Source organism: Amblyomma maculatum, chromosome 7 (assembly GCF_055883805.1).
Source record: "Amblyomma maculatum isolate TAMU_Amacu chromosome 7, ASM5588380v1, whole genome shotgun sequence".
NCBI classification, from domain to species: domain Eukaryota; kingdom Metazoa; phylum Arthropoda; class Arachnida; order Ixodida; family Ixodidae; genus Amblyomma; species Amblyomma maculatum.
In genome coordinates, this window is record NC_139350.1 from 111,849,484 (window position 1) to 111,875,947 (window position 26,464).

The window sequence follows — 26,464 nt, forward strand, 5'->3', positions numbered from 1 at the left end:
CAGTGCCCTGTCCATTATGAAAGGTAATAGCTAATCAAATTATTCGTCCTTAGAACTGATGCCCTTTTAATGGCTAATCGTGTATATAGCATCTTCTGCTATCATTCAGGTGACAGAAGCGCAGAGAATACAAGATTTTGAATGAAGGATGTGGAAGTCATTTTAGAGAAGTATTTTGGGGGGAGGGGGGGCATTACAATTACTTACTCCTTCGCGACGATAACAATGAAATTTGCAGACCTCGCGGAAGCTGTTGAGTATCTAAGTCTGCAAAATCGCTTTGCGTTTTAGCAGCTACACCGTGGGTTCGAATTACGCCGGGTATTGACTATCAGGACAGCCGATATGATTATATAAGGAAAATGTAATGGCCCTTGGTGTTGGGCCACACTCCTTTTGTTTTTCTTTCTCGACCTGAGTTAAGGCAGACGGGCGAGAGGTGAGCAATGCTTCGCTTCGTAGCGTCAGCATATACGAAATTTCTCAGCCCTGTACATGAAAGGCAATGAAAGCTTTCTCGACCCACTAGAATTTTCTATTTGGAACCAGGTGCTTGGGTGAAAGAATTAAAAGACTTGCATATTACAAGAAATTACCCTAAAATTAACGTATTATTGTATATGTTAGGCTTATCTTTACAGAGGGTTGCGTACCCATAAATGGTTGTGTTCAAAACACTGGGGTTTTTTGTCCTGAATATTTGGTATAAATATTTTGCTATAATTGACGAAAATGTTTAACATAATAGAAATACAATTCATGATAGGCTACTAATACTATTTAGTATAATACTATAATTTACTACAACTATTGAAAACTGGTACTAGTTTGTATTTACAGCCTGAAACCTGTGAAAATAAAATTACTTGAGCAAACTGAAAAAGGCACATAAGCTTTCCAGATCATTCATACATACCTATTTGTAGAGTTGCCAGATCGGGACTGTTGTAGAACCTCGCTGTCAGCTCTCACTACGTTGTCAAGTGTAGATACAATATCTTGCACAGCCTAGATAAGAAAACATTGTAACCTAAAAATTTAATTGGAAATAGGCTTTTGTCTACATAAGAAATATAACGTATTTTTAAACTGAGCGCAGTTTTAGACCACTTAACGCGAAGAACGGTGAGTCAGTTGCAAACCTATACAAGGGTGTTTATTTACTTGTTAAAAATGGTATTTCAAGAGCTACCAGATATGCGTTTGTGCGAACTGTGCAGGTAAATTTTATCGCAAAGCTGGCATTGCATATGCAAGAGACCTTAGTGATTATACAATAAATAAATAATTCAAGCTATAATCTTTTCAATTCTTAATTTTAAGAAAAAATGCGGTGGGAAAAATCTAGTCAGGTCCACCGTGAGCTCTTATTTAAATTTGCTTTATCAGCACTGTGTACAGATTACCAAATGTCAAAAGTATGCGTTCGAAGCATTGTGGGCCTGGCTCTGAACATTCATATAATGGTGTCTCTACTTACATGCACACAAATGAAGGCGCTAATAATTTGATCATTTTTAAGATTTTTTTTTTTTTTCAGATTGTTGCGGCGACATTTTCGCACGCAAATGGTCACTATATAAATAAGCAACGCGGGATAGCTAACTCAACGAGTATATTGTGTGCATTTTCGGCACTCGATATTTTTAACAATGCCGATTACAAAAATTTAAAAATGTGGCTCACCTATGACGTTAGGCACCTGCAATTTCTCAATAGAACAATACTCCTTAAAATAAAGGAGAAGAAGGTTGATTGGTCTATTCGAGGTAATTAATGGTGTGATAACGAAGCTAGAGCATGTGTACAGGACATCCGCCTTCCTGTACAGACCGCACATGCGCATTGGTCGTAGTTATATGTCTCAATTTTTATGCGGTTAAAGAAGCAATGCGGTAGATTCTAGGACTGAAGTGAGACGGAGATATTTGTCAAGTCTTGAGGCCAACATTCACGTGTCTATTATAATGCGTGATGAGAAAAAATCATGATGTAACGGCTCTGGTAGAAATTTCGCATTTACGTTCGTCACCTTCCCTTAGCGCCGTTGCCTTTCCCGCCCAGCAGAACCGACGGGTGGGCGAAGACAGGCACCTGCCGGCACAGCTATCCTGGATGTCGCGCACTCCTAGGCACCCTAGTGGTGGAGCCTTCGAAGCAAAGGTGATCAGCAGGCGATCTCCATGCTAACTAAATAAAAGCCTGTCCTACGGCCACTGAGTAGTTTTGGTTGCACATCGCGGATATTGGGATATAATGCAAGCGTCAAGACTTCGCTAGTCTAAGTGAGTCCAAGAAGACATTTGGCTTCACCCGCCAATGCTTATCTAGCAGTGGATAAGTTCTAATGATCCTGTTCTCATTCCAAGTATAGAATAGCGCTTCCGACGGCATTGTTCTCGCAATTTTCAGAGTATCTCTATGAACTATTGCAAACTCAGTGTGTACGGTACAGCACACCCTCGCCTTTATGCAGGTTAAGGAAGTGTCGAAACTGCATTGATAAATATAATGAACAGACTCAAAGGAGGCTGTCGCCACTTATCAAGGTCCCACAAATTATGCTTACGTATAATACAAATTTTTAATAAACATTTTTCGTGACCATTAAAGTTATCCTTAGGATTTAGGGTAAGCCTTCCCTTCGGAGGTTCTAAAACGTCCTAGAAGATTATCATCGGTACTTAATTCATACTCTACTGTATTTCGCTGCAATGAAAATAAAGTGTAATACGAAATTTCTCGCATCCGTGAAGCGCTTGGAACGGAGCAGAGAGTTAGTAAATTTCGCTCCTAGCGTACGGATCAACTGAGAGGTAAAACGTAGTCACTCAAAATGTAGCGACGAAGCAGCCAGCTCTACGAGAGTTCTGCGAAAACAAACGACCACAGCGAACTAGCGGTGGTCATCAGGCGACATTGAATCAAACACGAAATGCCTTTTTTGCTGAAATACAGGAAACTGACCTTGCATAAAGAGGCTGCAGTCAGAGATAGATGACCTATTATAGCCATTGTTCACATCTGACACCTTGCAAAGTAGCACAGCGTGATATTGAACCACTGTGAACGATTGGCAAATACGACCACTCAATAAAAAGCAGACAGTGACTTCAACGATGCTCTCTGTCGAAAGTAACTGCACAAGTACTGTATTTTTTCCCTTTGTCCGTACCTTTTCAGGCCAGTTAATGTTTTTTAACTCAAGGATCTGGAACCACAAGGAGAGCCTTACAATGTTCTCTGCCGCGTTAACATTTTGACCGCAAATTAATCAAGCCTTTGAAAGTTTCCACTGGCCATAGCACGCTGTGCAGTCTCAACAACTTGCGGAACCAGTCAAGCATTTCGCTAAGTAGAACTTGCAAGTCGAAAAATGTGACGTCACCGTCATTCTACGAGTCTGTAGGGAAGCACTCTAACACCGACTGCTTGAGAGCCCCTGCAGAAGCATCTTCACATGGGGGCGATGAGGACAGCTTTGTAGGATATGCCAGCGCCAGCACACTCATACAGAAGCAACGCTCGAAATCTGACCTCTAACGACTAATGTACTTGATTAGCAGTATTTTTCACCTACAGCGTTGCTCAAGCAGGGATTGTATGCCTTCTGCATACAGATTTCCGCCCTAGTGAGAGCTTTGCACATTACAAGACTGCTTAGATCCCTTTTGTATCCTACAACCCTTCACAAAGTAGAATTGGTTCCCCATGACGAGCTAACAGCTGGCAATATCGATATTCTCGAACTACCACCAACTACCTGACATTATCGCACGTTATGCGAATATCTATCCAGAATGTTGGCGATGAATAATGCCACCCACCGACCAGTAGGATTTCTGAAAAATCTATCGAACGCCTCTAGACCTTTCAGCAGGTAAGTCTCAGGCCTGGTTATTTTCTGAAGGCAACTTTTCTAAACATGGTCATACTAACGACCGACTGCCTGAGCCTCTACGCAGGAGATAAAGCCAGGCCAAACGGAACAGCATCACAACTTGCCAAATGTTAGGTGGAATAACCTATCTCTGCGACACGACGCATAAGTGTTCATAACGAAAAAAAGCAACAGCATCCAACGCAGAGCTTAGCAAACCATCCTAAGCTGCAGTAACATAAGCAACCGGGCGACTTCGGGCACACTTTATGGAGCTGAGAACCGTCCACTCCATTTGGACAGCTAGCATTGAGAATATGTTTCAGTTGGCCTCTGAAGTTTGTTTTAACAAAATCCTCATAAAAATTACAGAAGATAACCCGTTTTTTGTCGTGGTGGTCTCACGCAGTACAGTAAACATTGTCGTCTTCATCAAGTTGTCACTGCAACACGCTATCACACAGCGCTGAGAATACCGTCACCTTTACGAAGCTTCATCTGCACCGCTCCTTCATTCAACCTAGGTAAATAAGCCATCACATACGCCGTCTGCGCAACTGCGGCCGAGACCGCTAGAGTAGTGCCGGGCGAAATCACCAAACGAAGTGACATAAGCTGCAATTCGCACGACTTGCTTTTCCTAAGCAAACTTAAGTGCACCTCTGGAATTCTTTTTATGAGTTATATCAGGTGTTGCTTGTCTAACTGTTTACCGCGTTCTTTTACGAATAAGACTCAGCCGTCTGCAATCAATTTAGGGCATCTCCAATTATCACGTCCGCTTCTTACATTGAAGTAAGGACCCTATAAAATGACAATTCATGCCACAGGTTGCAGGCATGTGCGTTGCTCTGGGCTTACTGCTACTGCGGAATAAGCGCTCTGTACAATGTTCAGCCTAGGTTTTCTAGTCTGATTAAAGAATAAATGGTGAAGAAAAGTGCGTGCTACCCAGCAGCGGGAGGCAACTCCTGTGCTGAACCGCCATAAATGATTCTCGCTTAACCAATATGGACCCACACAAACGTGCTGCCAAAATGAACGAGCAGGCACTCACTTGAACTCCAATCGATCCGGCCGAGACTATGTTCTCCATAGTCCTCGCAGCGTACAGAACATCCAGGGCCTCCAGACTCCCACTGTCTGCCGTGAGCTCTTGCAGGCGGCCCGCTGTAGGGACCATTGTCTCGTTCGTGATGATTTCCTGGATTTGCAACATATCAGGACAGTCCCTTGAGAGGCCCACTTCTTGTGATTTTCAATATTTGTTGCTTCCCTTCAGATGGAAAGCAAATATATCGTTTTTCTTGAAAACCTGCATCCACACAAGAGGAATTCACCAAAAATTTCTGAAATACGCAAGTGCCAAAATCGTCGCGACTTTTTGCACTTCAGGGATTATGATGATCGATCATGACCAGCCTGACTGCCCCTACTGCAGGGAAAATGCATTTTCTATATCCCTGCAATTAATCCGGTCCAGAGGGTGTATCCTACAAAAAAATTGGCAAAAGCTCCACCGTTATTCTCAAACTAATCTGTTCTTTGGCAGCTGCATTAATTTGATGCTAGTAAACTTGAGCGAATAAGTTTCTGAAGCATCCGGCTAAGCTTGCTTCCCTGGGAATATACTTTGTGAGCTTTAGGAATTGTTGCTTATCTCGTCTTCGAATTAGATTACATGCCCAATCTTATTTCTTTTTCATCTCTAGTAGAATACCATTAACACTTGTTTTCCGACACATTCTGCACGCTTGCGGTCTCGTAACGTTACGCCTACCATTTGTGAGCTGTCAAAAAGCCCTCCCTCTACACGGCAGATATGAGCAATGGGCGTCGCGCCCCCTTATGGTTCGGCGCATACATCCGATGCACTTGCAACTGTAATTGAAACACGCAAGAGGGTGAGCGCTGCTGGTGCATTGTTCTCCAGATCACGCGTTACAAGGTTCCGCCTAACGCATGAGCTGTAAACAAACCCTTCATTGTTTTCTTTCACAGTCGCTGCACTTTTTTCGCCGTTAACTTCCACGATAGTCCTAACCGCCACCTATTGTCATATGCCTTTGTCTGCCCGTTCGAGTGTAGCAGTTTTTGCTTCAAGCTCGATTGCAGCCCTGTATACAGGGCCAAGGCTGTGCAAACGCTTCTTTGAGAACGTGCTGTCCGCTTCCTCGAGTCGCTCCTCAAGGGTGCGGACTTCAACATGACTGAAAACGTGTGGAGCGTCAAGAAAAAAATGTTTTACAAGCGTGAGTCAAGGGAGGCAGGACACTCTTAAAACGTACATCCGGCTAAATGAGAAGGAAGGATGTAGATGCTTTACATGGCGCTGCGACGGGGGACAAAGGAAGAAGACGACCGGAGAAATTAGCTCAAATCTTCGTTTTTCTGCAGCTGTATATGACGCTCTATTTTCCCGATAGAAGCGGTCATGCATATGGACCGCGCATTTACGGCTTACTGACTTCTGGCAAGGCACATGACGACTAGAGTTTAGATTTTAGGAGACGCAGGTTTGGGCTTTTTCTGATTTGTGGCTGAGATCATAAATTTTACATTGTTTCTGTCGATTACTTGCGCTGCGCTCCTAGCAGTGTTTACTTCCGTTTACTAGTACTATTTTCGTATTTACGTTACGCAGTGTCACCTAAATAAACAATTGATTTAGGCCAGCAAACACGGGCATACTATTGAGACATTGTTTGGGAATATTAGCCATCACCACTTGTAGCATCGTACCGCTTGTTTAGGTTAACTAGGGAACGAGGCTGGCTGGTTAGGGAGCCCGTGCATGCGAAGACCCTTTCGCTGGTATGCTCCGCCGGTGGGCGGTCACTTGTCCGGTTGTGCAATATATTTCGCGATTGCTGATAATGCTTTGTCGAGCGAAATGCCATCGCGATACACTGATATAAAGAAGGAGGTTTGAAGGACCGCACGGAAACGTCCCAGCAAAAAAATATGCGCGTGAATTTGTAAACAACGGCAATGAAATCATACTTTGTGGAGAGTTCTGGGTGATGTCATACCATTTAACTTCCCATTTAACATCCATGTGCTAGTCAAGTTGAAGGCTTCTTTGGGGTAGGGATTCTACCCGATAACGTATGCAGGCACGTATCCCCAATTGCATGCCATTATTTATAATTTCAGGCGTCCACCCCGATACGAGACAGATACTGAGTCTTTCATTTCCAATAAACCAAGTCAACAGAGACGTTTAAGATTTTGCCAAATTCTGTGCAAGTCTCTCAAAATCCACAATTCACGCGAAGAAAAGGCGCTGTTCAAGCACTTAAGGAAACCTTGAGAGCCCTCTCAATTACTTCTTAATGCACCTGCCGTTCTCAGTAGAGGTAGCAAATGACTAAAGTGAACAATAACTTGAATACATCTATAATAAGGTAAATCCGATATCATGAGGTCAAATACCTACCTCAAGTTCCTTCCAAAAATTTATTTTAGGCTCACTGAAAGCCCTTTCACTGTTGGATCTCTTTGCTTGTTCTAATGGCATTTTTTCCAGAATATTTGAATTATTATGAGCAAACATACGGATGTGATACAGCGTCAGGCATTTTTTTGCTTGTGTTTTTGTTTTAGGCATGGGAAAACATGCAGAACCATGTTCGGCTCTCACTATAATGTGGCGCTGGCGGAGTCAGTATTCCAGAAGTACTTGGTATCAATAACAATTGAAACAGAATGCCACACAGTAGCTCAATTATGATAATTACAACAATTAACTTCGAAATAATTCTGCAAAAACTATTACGTACAACAGGTAGAAAATGAACGACGAACGTATTAATGCCTCGGAAATAATTAACAGGTATTCAGACACCGCAATTGATACCAGTGTAACTTACCAGGGAGAGACTTCTGAGGTCTAAGGTTGTATTTCTTGCGTTGCGTTCACAGATTCCTTGAACATCGCCCCAATAGGCACCTGTTGTGAACTGGCCCTCGCACCGTCGCACTGCTGGCTGACCGTCCGCTGGCAGACATTCGAAAAGAGATAGTATAGCACTGTAACTTTATTGGCGATACACTTTAGATGAATCTCGAAATCAGTGTCAAACTTTATTGATTAAGGATACATAGTTTGACCTAAAATTTGAGTTTATTGTACCGTCTTTGCCAAAAGTAACCAGGCGGCTGCAAAGGCTGGCGGAGCAAGTGTGCGGCCGTGTGGCGGCGTTGCGCTCCCTGTGGCTTATCGGTGCTCGTCAGCTTCGAGGGTACAACAGCTGACGTAACTTCGCACCCTCACTCTCGCTCGTTGGATGATAAAAACTTGGCGCGTATGATGTGCGGGCTGCGGTTTCACGTGTGCGAAGCTTGGTTATTCCCAGCGAGGGCGCTCAGTATAGCGACGGGGCTATTCGCTCTTCTAGGCAACTGCCCTGAAGCAGATGTCGCGTTTCTCGCTATATAATTATACGTGCTGTGTTCTGCAATCCGCTACTGAAACACACCAGCAGAATTGCGCTTTCCTGCGTGTTTGATGCGCCTGTACATAAAGAATGATAACGCACCTTGCAAATTCAACATGCTTTCTCCTAGGTGCCTTGCGTACTGCAATTTTACGGACCGTAACTCCGGTACAAAGTTATGGGAAAGCTTGTGAACCCTTCCAAGCCGCCTTATCTCTCTTTTAGGCTTGTAAAATTGTGCTAGTCCCTTGGGGAGGCTGCAGTGTATAAATAAGATCAATGTTTGATTCTAACAAATTCTTGCATTTGCTTGTAGGTAAGTTTTGGTATAGGTAACAAACGATAATGAAAGCTTCCTCACGCTTAGCCATTATATGCACATGACTGCTTTCTCATTCGCGGAACCCTTATTTCAGAGCAGCATTGTCTGGCAAATCTAGCACATATTCGTCCTGAAACGAACAAGAGCTCACCGTGTCTACTATCACCTGCTTTTCTGTTTTCCGCATTTGCCGAGAAGAGATAATAGCCCCGTCGCTATACTGAGCGCCCTCGCTGGGAATAACCAAGCTTCGCACACGTGAAACCGCAGCCCGCACATCATACGCGCCTAGTTTTTATCATCCAACGAGCGAGAGTGAGGGTGCGAAGTTACGTCAGCTGTTGTACCCTCGAAGCTGACGAGCACCGATAAGCCACAGGGAGCGCAACGCCGCCACACGGCCGCGCACTTGCTCCGCCAGCCTTTGCAGCAGCCTGGTTACTTTTGGCAAAGACGGTACTTCAGTGAATCCTAATGTTTAGGGCGCTTTGGGAAAAAAATACACCAAGAAAATCAAAAGCCCAGCAGGTATGAACGTGTGAGCCAGACAGTGCCATTGCTATGTCATGCAGAGTCACTTCAGTAAACCAAAGCAAAAGTCTTCATGAGTATCTTTAAGTCCAGCTGGCCTGGTTCCAGCCCATTTAAAATCTTAAACACACAGTGTCATTGCCTAGAAATGAACAATTTTATCCACGTGAACATTTAAGTTGGTGTCAAACTGCACTAACCCTGAATGCAAGTTTTGTCCGGAATGGCTACAGCTCCTATGGGTGTTGTTGGCCAAGTTAGCACGCTTTGGAGGCCGCTGCTATGCATCGTAGTATCCATGAAGCAAAGTTCTGTAAAACAGAAAAAAATTCACGGACTAAGCAGGGAATGAGAAATTACATGGAAGGTGAAGAAACTAGAATATCAGGAAGACAGTTCCGACAGAACAGCTGTAATATTAGGGAATTGGCTCATTAGGCAACAGCAGCATTTATGAAAATATTACAACCGGGAATGATCGAGACCATGCTTTACAATATTTTGAGGATTTGTCATTGCTTAAACTGCTTCAGTTTTTTTATAAATAACTAAGATTCTATCAATATCCGGAATCCCAACAGACGATAATCAAGGAAACAGTCAATCTCACATTATTAGTTCGCATGCAATTTTTATGGCTGTTGGAGGCATCTTATTACCATGAAATCAAACTAACCAGCTAAAACCACGACCCCTCACAGTTTAATATACGCAGAAAGCAGAAAGGCAAAATGCTTTAACGCCGGAAGCAGTGGAAGATAAGGTCTAGGCTGGAACATAGGCCATAAAGCGAGAGTGACATCGTCGTCTTTGAGGTTAGCTACGCACCAACTCTGAACACTCAACAAGATCACATATTTTCGGTAAAAAAATACGGGCAAAAAAGTGTTGGAACTTTTTTCGAAACACACTCGCTTCACCTTTCACTCCGCTATGACTGCTGATGAATTTTAACTTGCTTTTGAGCAGGCGCGGTTTATTGCCCCTGTAATGATTCCCTCCAATTAAATCTTGAGGTTACACGGTTGGCAGTGGCTAGCCATCGCGCTTCGATCGCTGTTTGCTTTATTGACATCCACCTTGTGCTGTTTCCTTCCTCCTGGGTAGTTCTAGGTTTCGCAAACGTAAGACGCAGACCACTCCAAACATGGAATCTTAGATACCATGTCTTGAGCTTTTTGGGTGGTGGGCTTTTGGTCAAAGGAGATGGTGTCCGATGCTGCAAATTGGTTTGTGTATCTTTTCTATCCCTGCTCCGAGAAAGCGGGCCAAGGTTACACTGACGCCTGTTGGTGCGAAAGCACTCACACGGACGCCAAAGTATAGAAACGTTCTTGAATTTGGTGTACCTCCCTCCTGATTGGCCCGCCAGGAGGTGACGTCGCACTCCACGCGTTCTGGTGCAGGTAAGTCAAACGACGTTTTCGGGCGGTATCTTCGGTCTAACCAGGTAATTTTTTGAGCAAAAACACTAATTCACAATTTCAGCCCATCAATAATGTGTGACAAGCTTGCGTATGCAGAACTCGGACGAAGAAAAAATGCAGTAGGGTTGGATGTGAGAGTTGTATGTACAGAGGTTTTACGCACAAGAGTAGTCCATGGAGACGACGGCATGCTATGGGCAGCACTAGGATGTGTTACGGTGTGCACGCATCGCGATGTTGTGTGTATGTTAAAAAAATACAGCGATATCTGAGACGTTCGGTCCTCGCGTCCCGCGATCAGTTTTTGTGAAGTGAAATAGCCACTGTGGAAACAACTATCAAGAGGGGGACGTACTCCGTCAATGTTTAGCGGTAGTAGCTGGTGCAATGTTTGGTCGTATTGTACTGCGTTGTAGTCTTTCTGTAGTTAACAGTCGAGCGCAAACAGCAGGGCAGCCTACTGTTCGCCATGTTTCTCGACGTTAAATTCACGAGAAACAAGAAAGGCTCACGGTTTCGGTGTAATGAAAGCCGACCAACACAGGGCGGCACATAAACTTGAGCTCTATCCAGCCAACGCAATACAAGGCACCTGTCGGAAGAGCTTTTTGAAGTGTTCGGGCAGCATCTCATTTTCTTCGGGAGCAAAAAGAAGCAAAAAGAAGTCAGTTGTCTCCGCCGTCTACAAAAACGGCTACGCGACCTCCTTCATTCAGCCTACCTTCTAAAACTAGAAACCGCTAGAAAACAAAACAATAATTCTTCTTCTTGCAGCTTCAGCGTATGTCATGGACGATGACGCGTTTTCATTCTTTATATTAAAATAGTCAGTGAAGCATTGGCCTGTATTCTGGGTAAGGAAGCGGTACAAAGACGCACAGATCTCCACCATCGGCCCTTTGCTGGTATTGGCGTAAGAAGGCACGCCATGATGAAATACTGTGTTTTGCCCGAGAGGCGAACTCCAAAGCTTTACACCGAGAGATCACCTTGATGCTGGCCTCGTGAATCAACTACGCAGTGATCTTGGTGACCAGTGACGGAGAGAAAACGTCACGTGAGATCTATTCGAATTTAGTCGAATGGATCCCGAGGGGTTGTAATCGGCTTGAGAAACTCGCCAGGTTTGAGTTCTCATACCATCAGGCGCTGGCATTCACGGAAGCCTATTTATAGCGTTTGACTGCGTCATACTCCAAGTAACACAGGCTGGTATTCTGACGACCGCCCGGGGCGGGGGGGGGGGGGGGGGGCACTGGGTTGAAATAGCTATATGTGGGCTCATCGGTGTCGTGCGAGATGATTGTCTGTGCGGAGATCCTTTGCCACTACCAATAGGTAAGCTCTTTTGTGGGCTGTATGCACACTTCTTATACATTATACCTTGCCAAACCCTGAATGAGCTGAGACGTCGAGAAGAAATGACGAGATTGAGTCATACCGATAAGTTCAATTTCGTCAGTGAGACTGAAAATGTCGAGGTCTACCCGTTCGTGAGATCTCATGAGATCATGAGATCTACTGCGCTATTGTACCAAAAAAGCCACTATCGTCATCAAATTCAGCGTCAACACTGTCAACGGATGGGCGCGACAGCATGCCAGCATCGTCACTGTAGCCTAGGCGCAGAGTCCAGCAGTTACTGATGGCGGGATGCACATGAGACCTGCAAACGGTTGCTATTTCATGCGCCGCATCAGGTGCCATTTTTTTCATTTGGGCATGGAGGGCTCGATTGCCTGAAAATAGACTCCTTGTCTTTGGTATGCATCTGGATGCCTTTACTCCTCATGCTGACGTGAGAGCTAACGGCACGCTCAGCTCGTTTGCAGCAATCAGCGCAGGTATATGCCTCCAGCATTCGAAGATGGAGCTCTCGCCACGAGGCTAAATGTTTGTCATGGTTTACACCCCAGGTCTGAGTGACATCGTCGTAACTAATGTAATCGTTTCGGAGATTGGCGGTTTCGTTCAACTGGCTAAATGGAGCCAAGCGTTCGAACAGAGGTGGTCCGCATTATCGAAAAGGTCCCTGTTAAACTACTCGATACCACAGAGAAGGGGGGGGGGGGGGCAAGATGTGCTTGGTGACAGTGGCGTCAGTGGCTTCCAGATCAGGTGCGGTAGAACAAGTAATTATGGTCTTTAATTGTCCAAGCCCAGGAAGGAGTCCCTGGATATTTCGGTTGAAGCAACGAACAGGGGCGACACTTCACCCAGATCTTCAACAAGACTATTAGATAATACCTGAATACAGGTTGCATGACCTAGAGCTTTATTGCCGGGAACATCATGAGCGACATACATGCACTGAAGAGTGCACTACACTGGTATATTTCAGTGCAGCCATGCGCCATCTGGAATTACTAGGCGGAATTTCCTGCTAAATTTCATGAGATCAGTTAGAACATTTCAGCAAATATAAGTTATTGATGAAAATATTTACGCGTTTACTGACCATAGTAAAAGCGCTTTTCCAGTGACTGTTAAAGACGCGAATATATTTAGAAAAATATCTCCTGCAGTCGCTTTCTTTTCACAGAATTATAAACAAGTCATAAGATAAATTTTCAGAAACAAAACAGTGATCCGAGAACAAACCTTGGCACTCCGGAAGTGAATATATACTAATTTGCAGAGAGCCAGGAAACTATTCTCGGATCTTAAAATAAAGTCACTTTACACAGATGTACCTGAATATTCCACTGTTCACACTGTGCGCAACTGACAGAAGTTACTTCATTTTCAGCTGTTCCTCCTGTGTCGTTGAAACCACTGGACGACACAAACAATTCCTCCATCATACACACACAATGATTATCAACAACTCTGAAAGTGTTTTTGTGAGAAGTGATTTTCCCATTTTATTTTCAGCGCTTCACAAATAATTGCCTTTTGCAAAATACTTGTTTCCTTATAAAATTATGTTCCAGTCTTAATAGGGCTGATGAAGCATTATTTAAAACTGACAGAAATAGGCAGCTTACCTGTGCTTTTGATCGCCAATGTGTCCGGCAGTACAGAAGGTGTCGTATTCAGCCTTTCGCTGCTATTCCTAACGGTTGCATTCAGCCACTCTATAATGCTCACTTCTTCCTCTTGACTGGCCATCCTTGGCAGCCTTCGCAGCCGCTTAAAGAACACCAGGAATCTCACTATGTCTCTTCCGCGTCTGAACAAAAAATGAAAGGAGAAAATTGTCCCTATAATGAAACACTTTCGCGTCACTCGCCAAGCTGCTCGCTTCAATGCGGTCTGCACACATATTAACATTGTGCGGCGAGGAAGAAAGATTGATGTACGCTGCGTAAATGCAGGAAACTAACTGAACCAAACTCACATGGCGCTGATTGTTGAAATCAAGAATTAAACTGATATGTTTTCTACCGCGTTCTTTTGCTTTAGACATGTTTTCATCCCTTGAGGCGACTGAAGTCGGCAGGATGATTAGAGTCGGCTTGCGAGCGAGTGCAGCGAGCGCTCCCACTAAGCGTTTTTGCCTCATCCATGGCATCTGTGGAACAGATTCGCCGCCGTTCTCAGCCTTCGCAAGCGAGTGGTTGTGCGGCGTAGCAGCTGAAGAGCCCCGTGCATGCGCAGGGAGGAACATAGTGAAGTCATTATGTCACGTCCGGCGCACCGCGAACAGCAGAGATATGCATCGGTACGAATGAAGTTTGCCAGGTGTGTGAAAAAGAAAAAGAGAAGAACGGAGCGCCGCCCACCCGCTTCGTGCACCACACGTGCGAAGAATTGCGGACGGCGAGCGTGCCGCGCGCGGCTGAAGGTGAAATTGCGACCTACACGAAACGCGCTGCAGCTACGCCAGTGAAGCTTTTCGCATCAATAGGCTGTTCTAATATTTCCTTGAGGGAATTTTGAGTCGCTGCTGGCTAGCGACCGAGGGAACGAGAACGAGCAATAAATGGCTACAGTAATAGCGGCCCGAAAAGTTTCGGTTCGTAGATCAATGTCACCATCCTCTAGACCTAACCTCATGACACTACGTAGACAGATTTTGCAATTATCTTGAACTGAGAAGATGGCGACTGAGTCTTCCGAACCTCATGCACATGAAACTCTGATTATTGGAGAGGTAGTACTGGCCACGGTAAGCGTTTTAAGATGTGCCGGTAGTCCTTATGCGTTTTAAAAATAGCAATAATTACTTAGGGCCACTTACGTGTTTAAAGGGGAAAACTCTATCGCGCAATGCGGTGCCAGGAAGTCCGGATTTCCGGGCTTCCTCCTGTGGCGCATGCCACCGCGCGACCTGTAACGCGATGGCCTCTATTCCTGCTTCTCTGACGTCGCTTCCTTCACTCCTCCTCCTCTGACTACGTCCGGTGCGCTAGGTTACAATTTTTAGTGAGGTGATCAAGGCATGCAGCTCTTATCGCAAACTAGACTAGCAGTTCTATAGGAATTAGGAAGCGAAATGGTATGACATAAACTAGGAACGCTGTGGAAAGAACCCTTTCTCCACAATTTTGACACTAAAAAGGGGTAATCTGTCGCAAATAGAGGTCTGTTAGTGATGCAGTGCGAAGGAATGGCGTGTCAGAGACGACAAGTTCGAAATCGGCGGCTCGAAATGGCTGGATTCACAGCTGTTATGGCGACCAGTGAGACACAGAAATATTTTGTATCGCTTGCTATGGAGACTTCATGTCCATGCCACTCATGAGACAAGGAAGGTTTTCTGCTTCAAATTCGAGAAAGAACTAAAATTCCGAGCGATCCCTATCCCAGAAAATTCTTGTCGCAGGTGAGTACAAAACGTTCAAAGCCACAGTGGCACCATGCTACTTGAAATTAAAGCTGAAGCTAGTTTGTGTGTGTTAGTATTAGAAATGGGATGTCACGTGATAGGAAGGGTATTCAGATGGGCACAGAAAGTGATAAGGAGGCAATTAGCTATTGATAGAGATGGCAGAGGAATTGTGTATTACAAAAGCCGCGAAAAGTGCCTGACGAGCTAAAGATATGACCATACATAATCGAGGAATAAATTGGCGTGCCACCGGTCAAACATGGTCAAAAACTAATTTTTATCGCGCCACTCGAAATTCGATCTTGAGTTACCTTGGCTGAAATGTCATTTGGAGGTATTCCAGCGATGATTTTGAGGTGACCACACTTAGATTTGGCCTCGGGCAGCATACAGGCCTTTGCTAAGTAGTTGTAACTCCGATGACCAATTGAAACCTTTGTATCTCAGTGTTATAGAGTAGGGGATCCTGCTTGAACAAATGTGCTTGATGTCGTCGGCTAATAAGACGCACTTTATGTGCCCAAGTAGGAATGCGTTTCGAAGATTATGGGTTCAGTCTATACTCGTAGCTACGTCTACTGAACTTCAGGTTGTTTGGTCGCCACCGCAGCACACCTAAGGGAGCTGCTTTCATTTGCAACTTCCTTGAAAAACATTAAATTTCCAATGGCACATGTGCACGGCCTGCTTCGCAAATCAGCCCCGCAGTGCCGGATGAGTTTCCGCTGCAAGGGTTCAAGCGACCTCAATGCTTGCAGGTAATTGAGAAATCATTAACGCTAACTGTACAACAAGATGGTATATTCGTATTGGTGTTCTAGCCGGCACGCGAATAATGTTGCATACTTGAAAAAAGTTGCCGCCACGGTCTGGAAGACCTTGAAGTAAAGAGCGTTATCTCATTGTTTCACTATTTATTGTCTTTCTTGTTTCGTAGCTCTTCTTGTTCTTCGTTAGTGGACTAAGAAGTAGCGTAAGGCGTCGAAGGTTTGGGATCATCCATAACTCCTACCCAGATAAACAGTCACGCTATCCGCGGAACGAGCGCATCTGAAAGGAGTTCCTGAGGAGTCGGCTCTATATACTGAGCAAGCACCGTTTAGCGCCGCCTAAGCGAGAAATTACCACCACGTGATCGACGTATACAATGCATTAAAGCTGTTAGATCTCATCATGACAAATCGTTTTGTAACACACCCGTTTGTCTACCACTACCCGTTAAGCGATCGATGCCCCCCCCCCCCCACCTCAAGAAACATCTCAAATCGGAATCGGGTTCACTTGGGGGGCGTCTTCGGCAGTCCAGGATTCGGTCACCAATTTTATGTTTGATTTTGAACTAGCAATGCGAATTATTCAATGTTTATCTTTTATTTAAATGTAGTTTACTTAGGTGTCACCACATATAGGGTCATATTTTAAAACTAAATTCGGTCTACAACTGTTCTGGGTACGGTAGCAAGGATTTGGATTTGCTCTGCACTAGGATAAATAGTCTTTCAAGAAGCTACCTTCCTACCAATCTCATTGACCTATGTAATAAAAGAAAGATCTGGCTTATTTCGGCAGCGTGCATACAGACGATGAGCTGCGCCGTGCCGGCAGGAGCTGGCGGCGAGCAGAAACTTAGTTGTATTGCTGTTATCATTCCTACCAACAACACCGTACGAGGGAATGATCCTCAGGGAAGGTTAGCTTTTGGTAGTCGGCCTATTATATATGGAAATAAACTTTACAACGTACGCTCTTCTGAAGCTCACGCAAGGGATCCACCTCATCGTTGGTGCGGCGCTTGCGGGAGGCACGCTGGCGCGGCAGGCGTTGTTTACGGCGACGGAGGAAGTTAAATAGGTATCATATTCAAGAACCCATCGTTGGTGCGAAGGCTTTCTGGGTTTCACGAAACGTTCATCGGTGATTTAGATCAGGGCCTGCTGGAAAGCGGTGAAGCAAAAGCATAAGAAGCCGCACTCGGATTCTCGTTTCACGTTTTCCGCATACGCTCTCTGCATTCAGCTTTCGATTTCTTTGGTTATTTTTGCCGTCCACAATCACGCATTGCTGTCTCGATGGCGTCACTGCCAAGAACGGCGCCAAACAGGGAATTTCACTCTTTTAAACTCCAAAATGCTGAGAACCAAGCCGCTCAAAAGTGCGCGAAAGTACAGCCCACTCGCCACTGGCAACAGTGGGCCCGCGCAATGAACCTGGTTGGAGAATATTTTCCTCCTCTCTGGCGTGCTTTCGGTAAAACGGTCTATATGCATTACGAACGAAGCGCTCAATGGTGCACTCGATCAATGTTCAGCGCCATCGAGTATAGGAACACGCTTTATTTGTTTTTCATATGGCATCCTTGTATACGTATTCTTATTTTCTTAGTGTTGAAATTTAAGTGCAGGCGAGAAACATTTCCCTATGGCCGTGGTATTCATAGACTAAAAACCCTTGGATGGTACGAGAAACGCATTGTCAATCTGATGAAATATCACTCGCTGAATTGGTGGTGAGGCACTGGGACATTTAAAAAGCCCTAGGCTAGACTGTAGAAGCTAAGCTGAGAGGCTAGCTCTGAAGAAGCTATTCTCATGCATTTCTGTTCTCACCCCTTGTTTGGACTTCAGTTTCGTGAAAGCATGGGCTTTAGAGGCACACAACTACTGGCTGTGCAAAAGCAATTTTTAGTGCTTATGGTGCCAAAACAGTGCATGCGACTCGCACGCCTAAAATAAGAGCACGAACATATATAAACAAGGTTAAGAAAGTTCCCAATAAGCTTTATTAATTCAATGTTTTTTCTTATCCGCTCTCAAAAAACTGGACCGGGTGCTAACAAGTTTAGCATTTCCCGAGGAAAATTTGGAAATAATAGTACTATTAAGACAGCGGCGAAGTCAGCGCGAGCTCACTTTTGTTTATCCCATGAAAAGTGAGAGCTTTCCTTTCAAGACGGAAGATGCCCTAGCAAAACTGGAGCTTAAGCTGCTTCAAAACGAAGCTGCGGGGGCCTTCATGTGAATTAATACGAAGTAAGCCCATGTACCAGCGGCGCAGTAGCCAATCTTTCTAACTCTTCTCCTACGTGTTTGAAAAACATTATTGATGTATAATGCAGTGCTTCTGTAAGATCATGCGTCCTCTCTCAGCACACGAGAAATTCTTTCTGGCGAGAAACAGTTCATTTTCAATTTGTTGAGCAGCTTCCACTATTTTGGATGAACCGTAGCCTGTTCACCTCTCATCTCATTTTTCACAACAGGCAAGGAGACCATGCATTCTTGGAAGAAAACCGACTGAATCCAAACTTTGTTTATCTTTTTCTTCAAAGGTATCCACTGAGAGAGCTCGCGCGTCAGACGCCAGTCCCCTCCTACTCCCCGCTCGGACTGAAGTGAGCGTAGGTGAGCGTTCTGCTACGGCCTCCTTCGACGTCTGGCTGGCATAGCCTGATTCCCTCTCCCTCCAGTAGCATCTACGTCTCGTCACTAGGGCAGGCGCAGCGCTGGCGTCGCGCATCGAAACTTTAGCTTGAGTCCCCTATGACATCATCATCAGCACTCGAAGTAAGCCGCCATCTTGAATTTATCCGACAGACATTTTCACGCCGATAGACTCGCTCCGCGCACCGACACCAAATCGAGAAACGTGACAACAGTTAACGCTCTTAAAAATGGACATTTGGCTTGCTTTACCCTCCCTGAGCCAGCAAGGATGATCGGATTTTCTTTTAAAGCAAATATTCGGACCCACAGCATCAAGCGTGTTACGCTGCCACTGAAAGACACCAGAGCGGTCTTTCCGTCTGCACATAGTAGAAATATGAGAACATGAATTCACTCGCAGTTTTAGGAAGTCAGACGCCTTCCTATATTAACGTTTCCTTTTGACTTTCTAAAGAGGTTTTCTGGTTCTTTAAAACACGAATTTCACAAAGACCCCTCAGCAGCGCCCCTGTTAAAAATTAGATTTAAAAGAGCGGTACTTACATCCCTTCAGTGACGTCCACTACTCTCAGCTCGTACATGTGATAGCCACCTGTTATTGTGTCCCTAGTGGCTTGGAAAAAATCTCTCCTAAACTCAGAAGCAAAACGGAGAGCCATTGACGAACTGATGTCGTAAAGGTGTGGGTTTCTCCCTACCAGACTCATGTTACATGCGTAGGACTTGATGCCTGAAAGAAATTGAATTCCATTTTACTCTCTTAAATGCCCGGCGAGGGACAGCACTAAAGGAGCTGCTACAAGAGTTATGGCAGGCAAGATTAGACAGACAGTTAGATAAACCGGTCTCATAAGATAGAGGCATTCACTACATCTTATGCGGCACAAGATCCTGTCCTTTGTATACTTAAACCATTACGGGCACATTTTTTTACCGACACGCCCCAACATTGTCCTGTATTCGTCATCACTACCCTTGTCTTTCGCTGCGTATAATAAAAACCATTCGAAATCCGCTCCAGTAATACGTCAATATGACGTCATACTTTTGATTATTTGTTATCTGCACTGATATTTAGCGCAGTTTCTAGGGTGGCGCCACGAAACTCGTGCCTCTCTTGGTCGTCATGGTGGACGATTTTTCCCACGAGGTGATCTGCTTTGTCCAGTGCACTAATCACAACACGCATCCCTATCTTGGCAATGTCCCCTTACACGATTACGTGGTCCTCCACACACACGTATAAAAGCAGATCAACATGACGTACTACAAATTTCACCGGGCCGGCCGGCGGTGTGCAGCCCCCTGGTAAGATGCGAAAATATGTGCTACCAGGGTGCTCCCGCTTACAGCGTGATTTAATTGAGGAATGCGATACGATTATAGCTACCGCTCTAAGGGGGTTTCAGCGATCCAGGCACTACGCCTGGTCCGCACGGAAATGGTACAGGGGAAGAAACGGAGTGAGGGGAGAGGGGGTGCAATACACTGGACGTTCCAGGAGCCTGCAAAAATTTAGAGAGCATTGCAGAGTCTGCTCGGGAGAAATGCGAAAGCCTGAGAGTTGCTGCCTAAGACGTTATATAGCGAGCCCTTTGAAGAGCTTGGCGCGCGTTGTTTGCAGAGCTTGGCGCGCGTTGTTTGCAGTGCTATATATAATTATAATTGGTTTCGAGGAGTGTGTGATGAGGAGCTGGTTGGTAAGGCATTATACTAAAGACATAAAACTGCGCAGGAGACAGGACACAGAAAAGAGGCAAACAGGACGAGCGTAGACTAACAACTGATTTATTAGAAAGAAACATCCTTCCCTCAAGAGCATAACGCATGCGCAAACAAACTTATCGCCAAAAAAAAGAAGTACCCTATCTCACTAACCCAAAAAGTCGACTTCTTTCTGATACACGTGGACTGATGCCTCGCTAAAACATTTTTTCAGACCTTATCTATAGTTAGCCAAGCTTCAATATTCTCGCGTGCCTTCCTGTTCGACGCGCAGACAATAATCTTCGCTGCTTGAAAAGCGGTGTACAAAATACTCTTTTCTTTTATCATTATTCTTACAAGACTGGCAGTGCCTTGCTAAATGCTGCCCACCGTGCTGGCACAAAGAGTTACTGTGCTCCTGAAGGCGTTTATTAATGCAGCGTCCCGGACGTCTGCCCTATATATACGGAACCACAGCTGAATGAGATCTCGTAGATAACTTCCATTTTACAGGTCACAAACTTAGGTCTGTGGTTGACTCCCCACCGTACATTCTTTTGCAGGTTATTGTTTGTTATTCTGCATAAAGGAGACATTTTACACGGGGCGGGAAAAAACACGTCGACACCAAATTTCCTTCCCACCTTCTTCAAACCGTGCGAGATCTTGTGCAGATAAGTAAGGTCCTCAATCTTCCACCTCTCGCTATCAGTGAGTTGTTGTTTGTTTCGTATTGATCGTAGGGTTTCCAGCAAAAATTGTTCAACAACTTCGAGAAGAGCAGGAGGAGAACCGCAGAGTAAAGCCGATCTACTTGACTGATAAAATTTGAATTCACCATGCGCGGACATGACTTGAAAAGCGAGGATCCTAAACAGGAGGTTGCAATTCCCCACTTTACGAGCTGGGCCTATTTACCAAGGTCTGAGAAGGTTCTTTTACCTTATGATTCTTGCCACTCAAAGCTCGTAATGCGGGGAATCGCAATCTCCCGTTTAAGATCCTCACTAGTCAAGTCATGTCCTCACATGGTGAATTAGTTTTACTAGTCAACCCTGCTATTCAGAAAGCTGTTCCAGAATCTTTGTGTAAAACCATACGGTCAAAACGAAGCAATCAAGATATCACTGAAAGCGAGAGGAGGAAGATTGAAGTCCTTCCTTATGTGCGCAAGATCTAGCACGGTTGCAGAAGGTGGGAAGGAAATTTATTGTCCACGTGTTCTTTTCCGCCACGTGTAAACTGTCTCGTTTATGCCGAATAACAAGCAATAATCTGCAAAAGAAAGTGGGGTGCGCGATCAGCCACATACCTAAGTTTGTGACCTGTAAAATGGGAGTTATCTACGAGATTCCATTCAGCTGTGGTTCCGTATATGTAGGGCAGACAGGATGCTGCATAAAAATGCCCCTCAGGAGGACAGTACGGTGGGCAGCATTTAACAAGGCACCGATAGTCTTGTAAGCTTAATAACAAAAAGAAAAAAGTATTTTGACCGCCGCTTTTCAAGCAAACGAAGTTATAGACTGCGCGAAGGACAGGAAGGCACGCGAGAATATTGAAGCCTGGCTAATGCGAGATACGGTCCGGAAAAATGTGTCAGCGAGGCATCAATGTATCTGTATCAGAAAGAACTTGACTTTTTGTGTTGATAAAATATGCTACTTCTGTTTTTGGCGTTACGTTTGTTTGCGCATGCGTTATGCTCTTGAGGGAAGGATGTTTTGTTCTAATAAATCAGTTGTTAGTCTACGCTCGTCCTGTCTGTCTCTTTTCTGTGTCCTGTGTCCTGCGTATTTTATTGTCTTCAGTATAATTGGTTTATATGAATAGAAAGGCGCAGTATCTGTCACACTTTTTCCGGCGAGTGCGAGATTTGAAGGTACTACATCGCCGCTCCTGTGGCGTGCCGTTCCTTGGCGCACGTTCAACTGCGGGATTGGCGGTTTGGCCTCGCTCCTATCTCGCGGCGTTCTCACCCGTCGTTTTGGGGAACCATCGAGTGTACCTGCCGGCGACCGCAATATCGCGCAATAGGGATTCTAAAGCTTTCGCTTTAAAGGTACCCCGCGAAAGCCAACGTGAGATGCCCTGAGCTAGAATATGGTTGACAGAGAGTGAGCTAAATCCTTGGAGAGTTAAAAACAAACAAAATGGTGTAAGCTCCGTATACTGAGTACAGATTTCAACAGAACCGCCCCCTATCCTCTTCCCCCATTAAAAAAATTTGTACAAGCCTAAGATAAGTAGTAGCAATGAGGTACTGCATCGAATGCTTCAGAGTGACTCACCCTTTAAGCGGACCAAAGTTTTCTTGGATTCCACGGGACGAAAATTGTCTATATTCAAACCTTCACACCAGTAGTACCCCTGAAGATATGGGCTGTCTTGAGTGGCGCCATCAATGGCCAACGTAGTGTCTTGGTCCGATGGCATCCGTGCCCGATCACCATGAACGGCGATGCCATCCTTGTACCACAATATGCTGCCCGGAATGATTTCGGCTGAGACGCGGCAAGTGAGCACAACTCGGCGGTCAGTGTCTTTGCGCTCCACCCGAATCCATGCAGTTCCTGGCGGAAAAAAAAAAAAAAAAACAGAATTTTCGCTCATCTATGTCCTCAGTAAAAAACAAATGTCGTAACAGGAAAAACATGGGACGCACTAACCTTTTTCCTAACGTTCCCTATTCTGACGGCAAAATGAACTAAATAAATATGAAGTGGTCTGCACCGAATGCGATTGGTCGTCGGGAAAATACTCTACATTTATGGGAAGTTTTAAATAAGGGAGCGGACCCTTCATATTGAGCCTGCCGATACCGGCATTAGTGTCGTACTGTCGTTTCTTTCAGAGTACCGTTACGTGCTCAGCACTAGCATAAAAGAATGATGACGTCATTAAGCAAGTAATTATTACTTTGCCGTTTGTAAGGTCTTATGCATCGCTATAAAATCATTCCGAGCCTGAAAGTTTACCGCCACCTAATTTCTACCTTAAAATGGTTCAACAGCGCCCGTTTTGTCGTTCTGTTCTTATAGGAAAGCTGCGAATTGTTGGAAAGTTGAGTTCCCTGTAGACTCTAATCTAGTTTTGGGAATGCACGATGCACCATATGCCATGCATTAATTTGCGCATGAAGCAGCGTCAGAATTATTCACGTCAATAGCCTCTCAGCAGGACAGCGCTTTTGAAGAAAATGTATGGAGCCGACGGAAAAATATTAGAGGTAGTAAGTGGCAAGCATAAACAATTACTAAATACAGTTGAAAGACTGGCATTGCTCATCCTCTTGCAAGTGCAGTAAAAATAATTAAAAATTATCCGGCGTAAAAAAACATTCGCTGCGTCTCAGCAGAATGAGAAGAGGCAGCACAAAAAAGAAACATGGTCGAAGGTGAAGAACATGGACCAGACGACGAGCGCTGTCTATTTGCTTCCTTCCCTGTGTACGGAATGTTAGTTTTTAAGTATTTACAGGTTGCTATTTTAAACTATTTGAGAGATGCGCCATGGGGTCGCTGCCGATGAATTTTACAGCAAGGTGTACATTAAGTACGTGATAAAGCTCAGCAATAAGGCAATAATTTAGTGAATAAGCAATGAACAGTTTACTTTTTATTTAAGGCGCCAACATTATGTTAGAAAAATGAAGGCCGTGAATAGAAAAACTAAGGTCTAATCCTGATTTTTTTTTCTCGCAAATGCAGCTCGAAAAATGCGTATTTTCAGTTCGCATAGCTGCCTTCCCGCAACGCTCAATGAGCTGACCGCTACCGTCTGCCGCTACCGCGCGAGTGTCAGTACTAGGGTGCCTCGATACCAGCGCACCCTAGGCAGTACGCATGCGCAAATCACCCTTTTGACGACAGATGGCGTCACGTTCCGCCGAAAGGAAGGGAACGACTACAGACTCATCATTATAATTAAAATCATCATCATGTTGGCGGACTCATGACGCAGTGGCCATTCGGGGCGTGCGTGGCTGACGGCGCGCGATAGCGGTAGACGGTGGCGGTGAGCAGTAGCGCTAAATTCAAATATTCTAATACGACGCCGAGCGACGCAGTTTAGAAATGTGCTTTGCAGGAATCGAGCTTTACGAATTAAAAATGCATATTTTGACTCTGAATACTTCAAACTGCAATGCCGTTAATGAATTAGGCTTCAAGATTAGGCTTCACACATAGATCGGCTACGTAGATCATAAATGAACGTAGTGATAGCATACAACAACATTTTTGTGCCGCTTAACGCTCCTTGACAGGGCAGTGCGATAGCGGTATGCTTTTATTCATTGCGCACGGATCGAAGTTCATGAAGACGACGACATGTATTGCAGATCGGAAAAATGCGGCATTCTAAGCATACATCTTATTCTCCTGTGGCGACAACGGAATTTCTAAGCGAGGTTGATTAGTTTGCGGAATCGAAACCTAGTCGCAGCGACGTTTATTTGGTAGCAAGGTCCCGTTAACAGACAAAGGTTAAGTGCTTCTGGTGCGTGCACACTGAAGCGAAATTACCTTTGTTTGCAGATCCTTTGACCGCGATACACTAACGCAGTGTACAGTTCACCCGTCTTCGCTTCTCGAGCCCGTCAGCCGAGCAAGGTGCGGTAACCTCACAGGCGAGCATTTCCAGAAAGTGTTGTTGCGGCTGCACACAGTCGTGTGCGTATACCCTTAAAGGGTTACGATCTCCAAACGACGTATGTAAAATGGAGGGTGTTCATGTAAAGGCGGAACAAGCAGAACCCGTGTATGAAAGGTGCTAGAACTAAATTTGTTGCGCATGGCGCATAAGGGACTCATGAAAGACGCATAAAAATAACCATTAATTCCACATTCCCCTTAGTATTAGGTTCAATATAATTTTGCGTCAGGTCTATCATTTTACAACGGCTATGCTCAAAGTAAAATGTCGCGAACACTAACTAACCTGTTTTCAGCGGCGCTTGGCAAAGGTATGGGAGCTTCTTGCTAGGTTTCTGAAGGGAGAACCTCAAGGCCATGCCCGCATGAAGCGTATAGCGATCGACGTGCAGTGTGCCCGCACTCTGATTGTAGTCCGTCCGAGGATGCCAGGCCAAGTGTTGCAGAGGCTCGCCGTTGTTCCACTCGTAGGAATGGCTCTGAGTCTTCTGCAGCCCGATCCAGTAGTGGTCGAACTGTCGGGAAACTTTTGAACCAGCAAAAGAGTCACCTTATTGTTAAATGATTGATTACCTTTCCGAAGAGACATTTATTCCTGGTTCCTAAATCACGCTGCAGATTTACGCAAAATGCACACAAGACCGGCAAAACCGAGTGCACACATAGATCACTTTATACCTCCTTTTTTTTTCGTAATAATGCGGCAATGCTTACGATAAACGTTTGAAAAATGTGCTTTGAACAAACTCCTCAAAGTGGAAGTTCCGCCTAGAGTAAAGCGAGGGGAATACGCAAGAGAGTCAGCCTGCTGCAACGTGAGATTGCAAACGATAGGGCTTACAGATCCACGCTAACAGGTTTGCTGAAAATATTACTCAACGAAAACTGCATAACTGAGTGTTATGAAAGTAGCATAGAAATGGTTTTGAAGATGTGAGTGACCTGTGTGGGCGTGCGTACGTACTAAGAAATCGTCACCGATTGTGTTCCATGACTGGACTATAAATGGTTCAAAACACTTAGCGAAGCGTTTAACTAGGCCTTCGCGTTCATATATTTGGAAGGTAGTGACTACAGTGACGGGCCCGTCACTTTAACAACAACGCGCTACAATGATGGGGCCCGTCACTTTAAAAAACGGCACTATAGTGGCGTGGCCCATCACTTTAAAAACACCACTGTAGTGAGGGGTGCACGTTACGCTCTTCTGTCCGCAGAAGGCAGCGGTGGTATCTTTTTATATTTGACCACCATTAGTACAAACGTAATCAATCTGAGCAAACATG

General features: G+C 44.9%; 1 protein-coding gene across 6 annotated transcripts in view; it reads right to left on the reverse strand.

The window, feature by feature from the left end:
* Positions 1 to 26,464, reverse strand: part of LOC146184434 (uncharacterized) — a 237,256-nt gene that overhangs the window by 75,106 nt on the left and 135,686 nt on the right. For all 6 annotated transcript variants that reach the window (XR_014708867.1, XM_084609389.1, XM_084609390.1 and 3 more), the window contains 8 exons: positions 25,465 to 25,704; positions 22,815 to 23,096; positions 19,360 to 19,546; positions 13,587 to 13,771; positions 9,373 to 9,483; positions 7,753 to 7,880; positions 4,938 to 5,084; positions 917 to 1,008 (listed from right to left, as the gene is read on the reverse strand). Coding sequence is in view for 5 of the 6 variants with exons in the window: in XM_084609389.1 (XP_084465515.1) it covers positions 917 to 1,008; positions 4,938 to 5,084; positions 7,753 to 7,880; positions 9,373 to 9,483; positions 13,587 to 13,771; positions 19,360 to 19,546; positions 22,815 to 23,096; positions 25,465 to 25,704 (1,372 nt within the window). In the remaining variant the exon portion in view is untranslated. The remainder of the gene's footprint in view (positions 1 to 916; positions 1,009 to 4,937; positions 5,085 to 7,752; positions 7,881 to 9,372; positions 9,484 to 13,586; positions 13,772 to 19,359; positions 19,547 to 22,814; positions 23,097 to 25,464; positions 25,705 to 26,464) is intronic.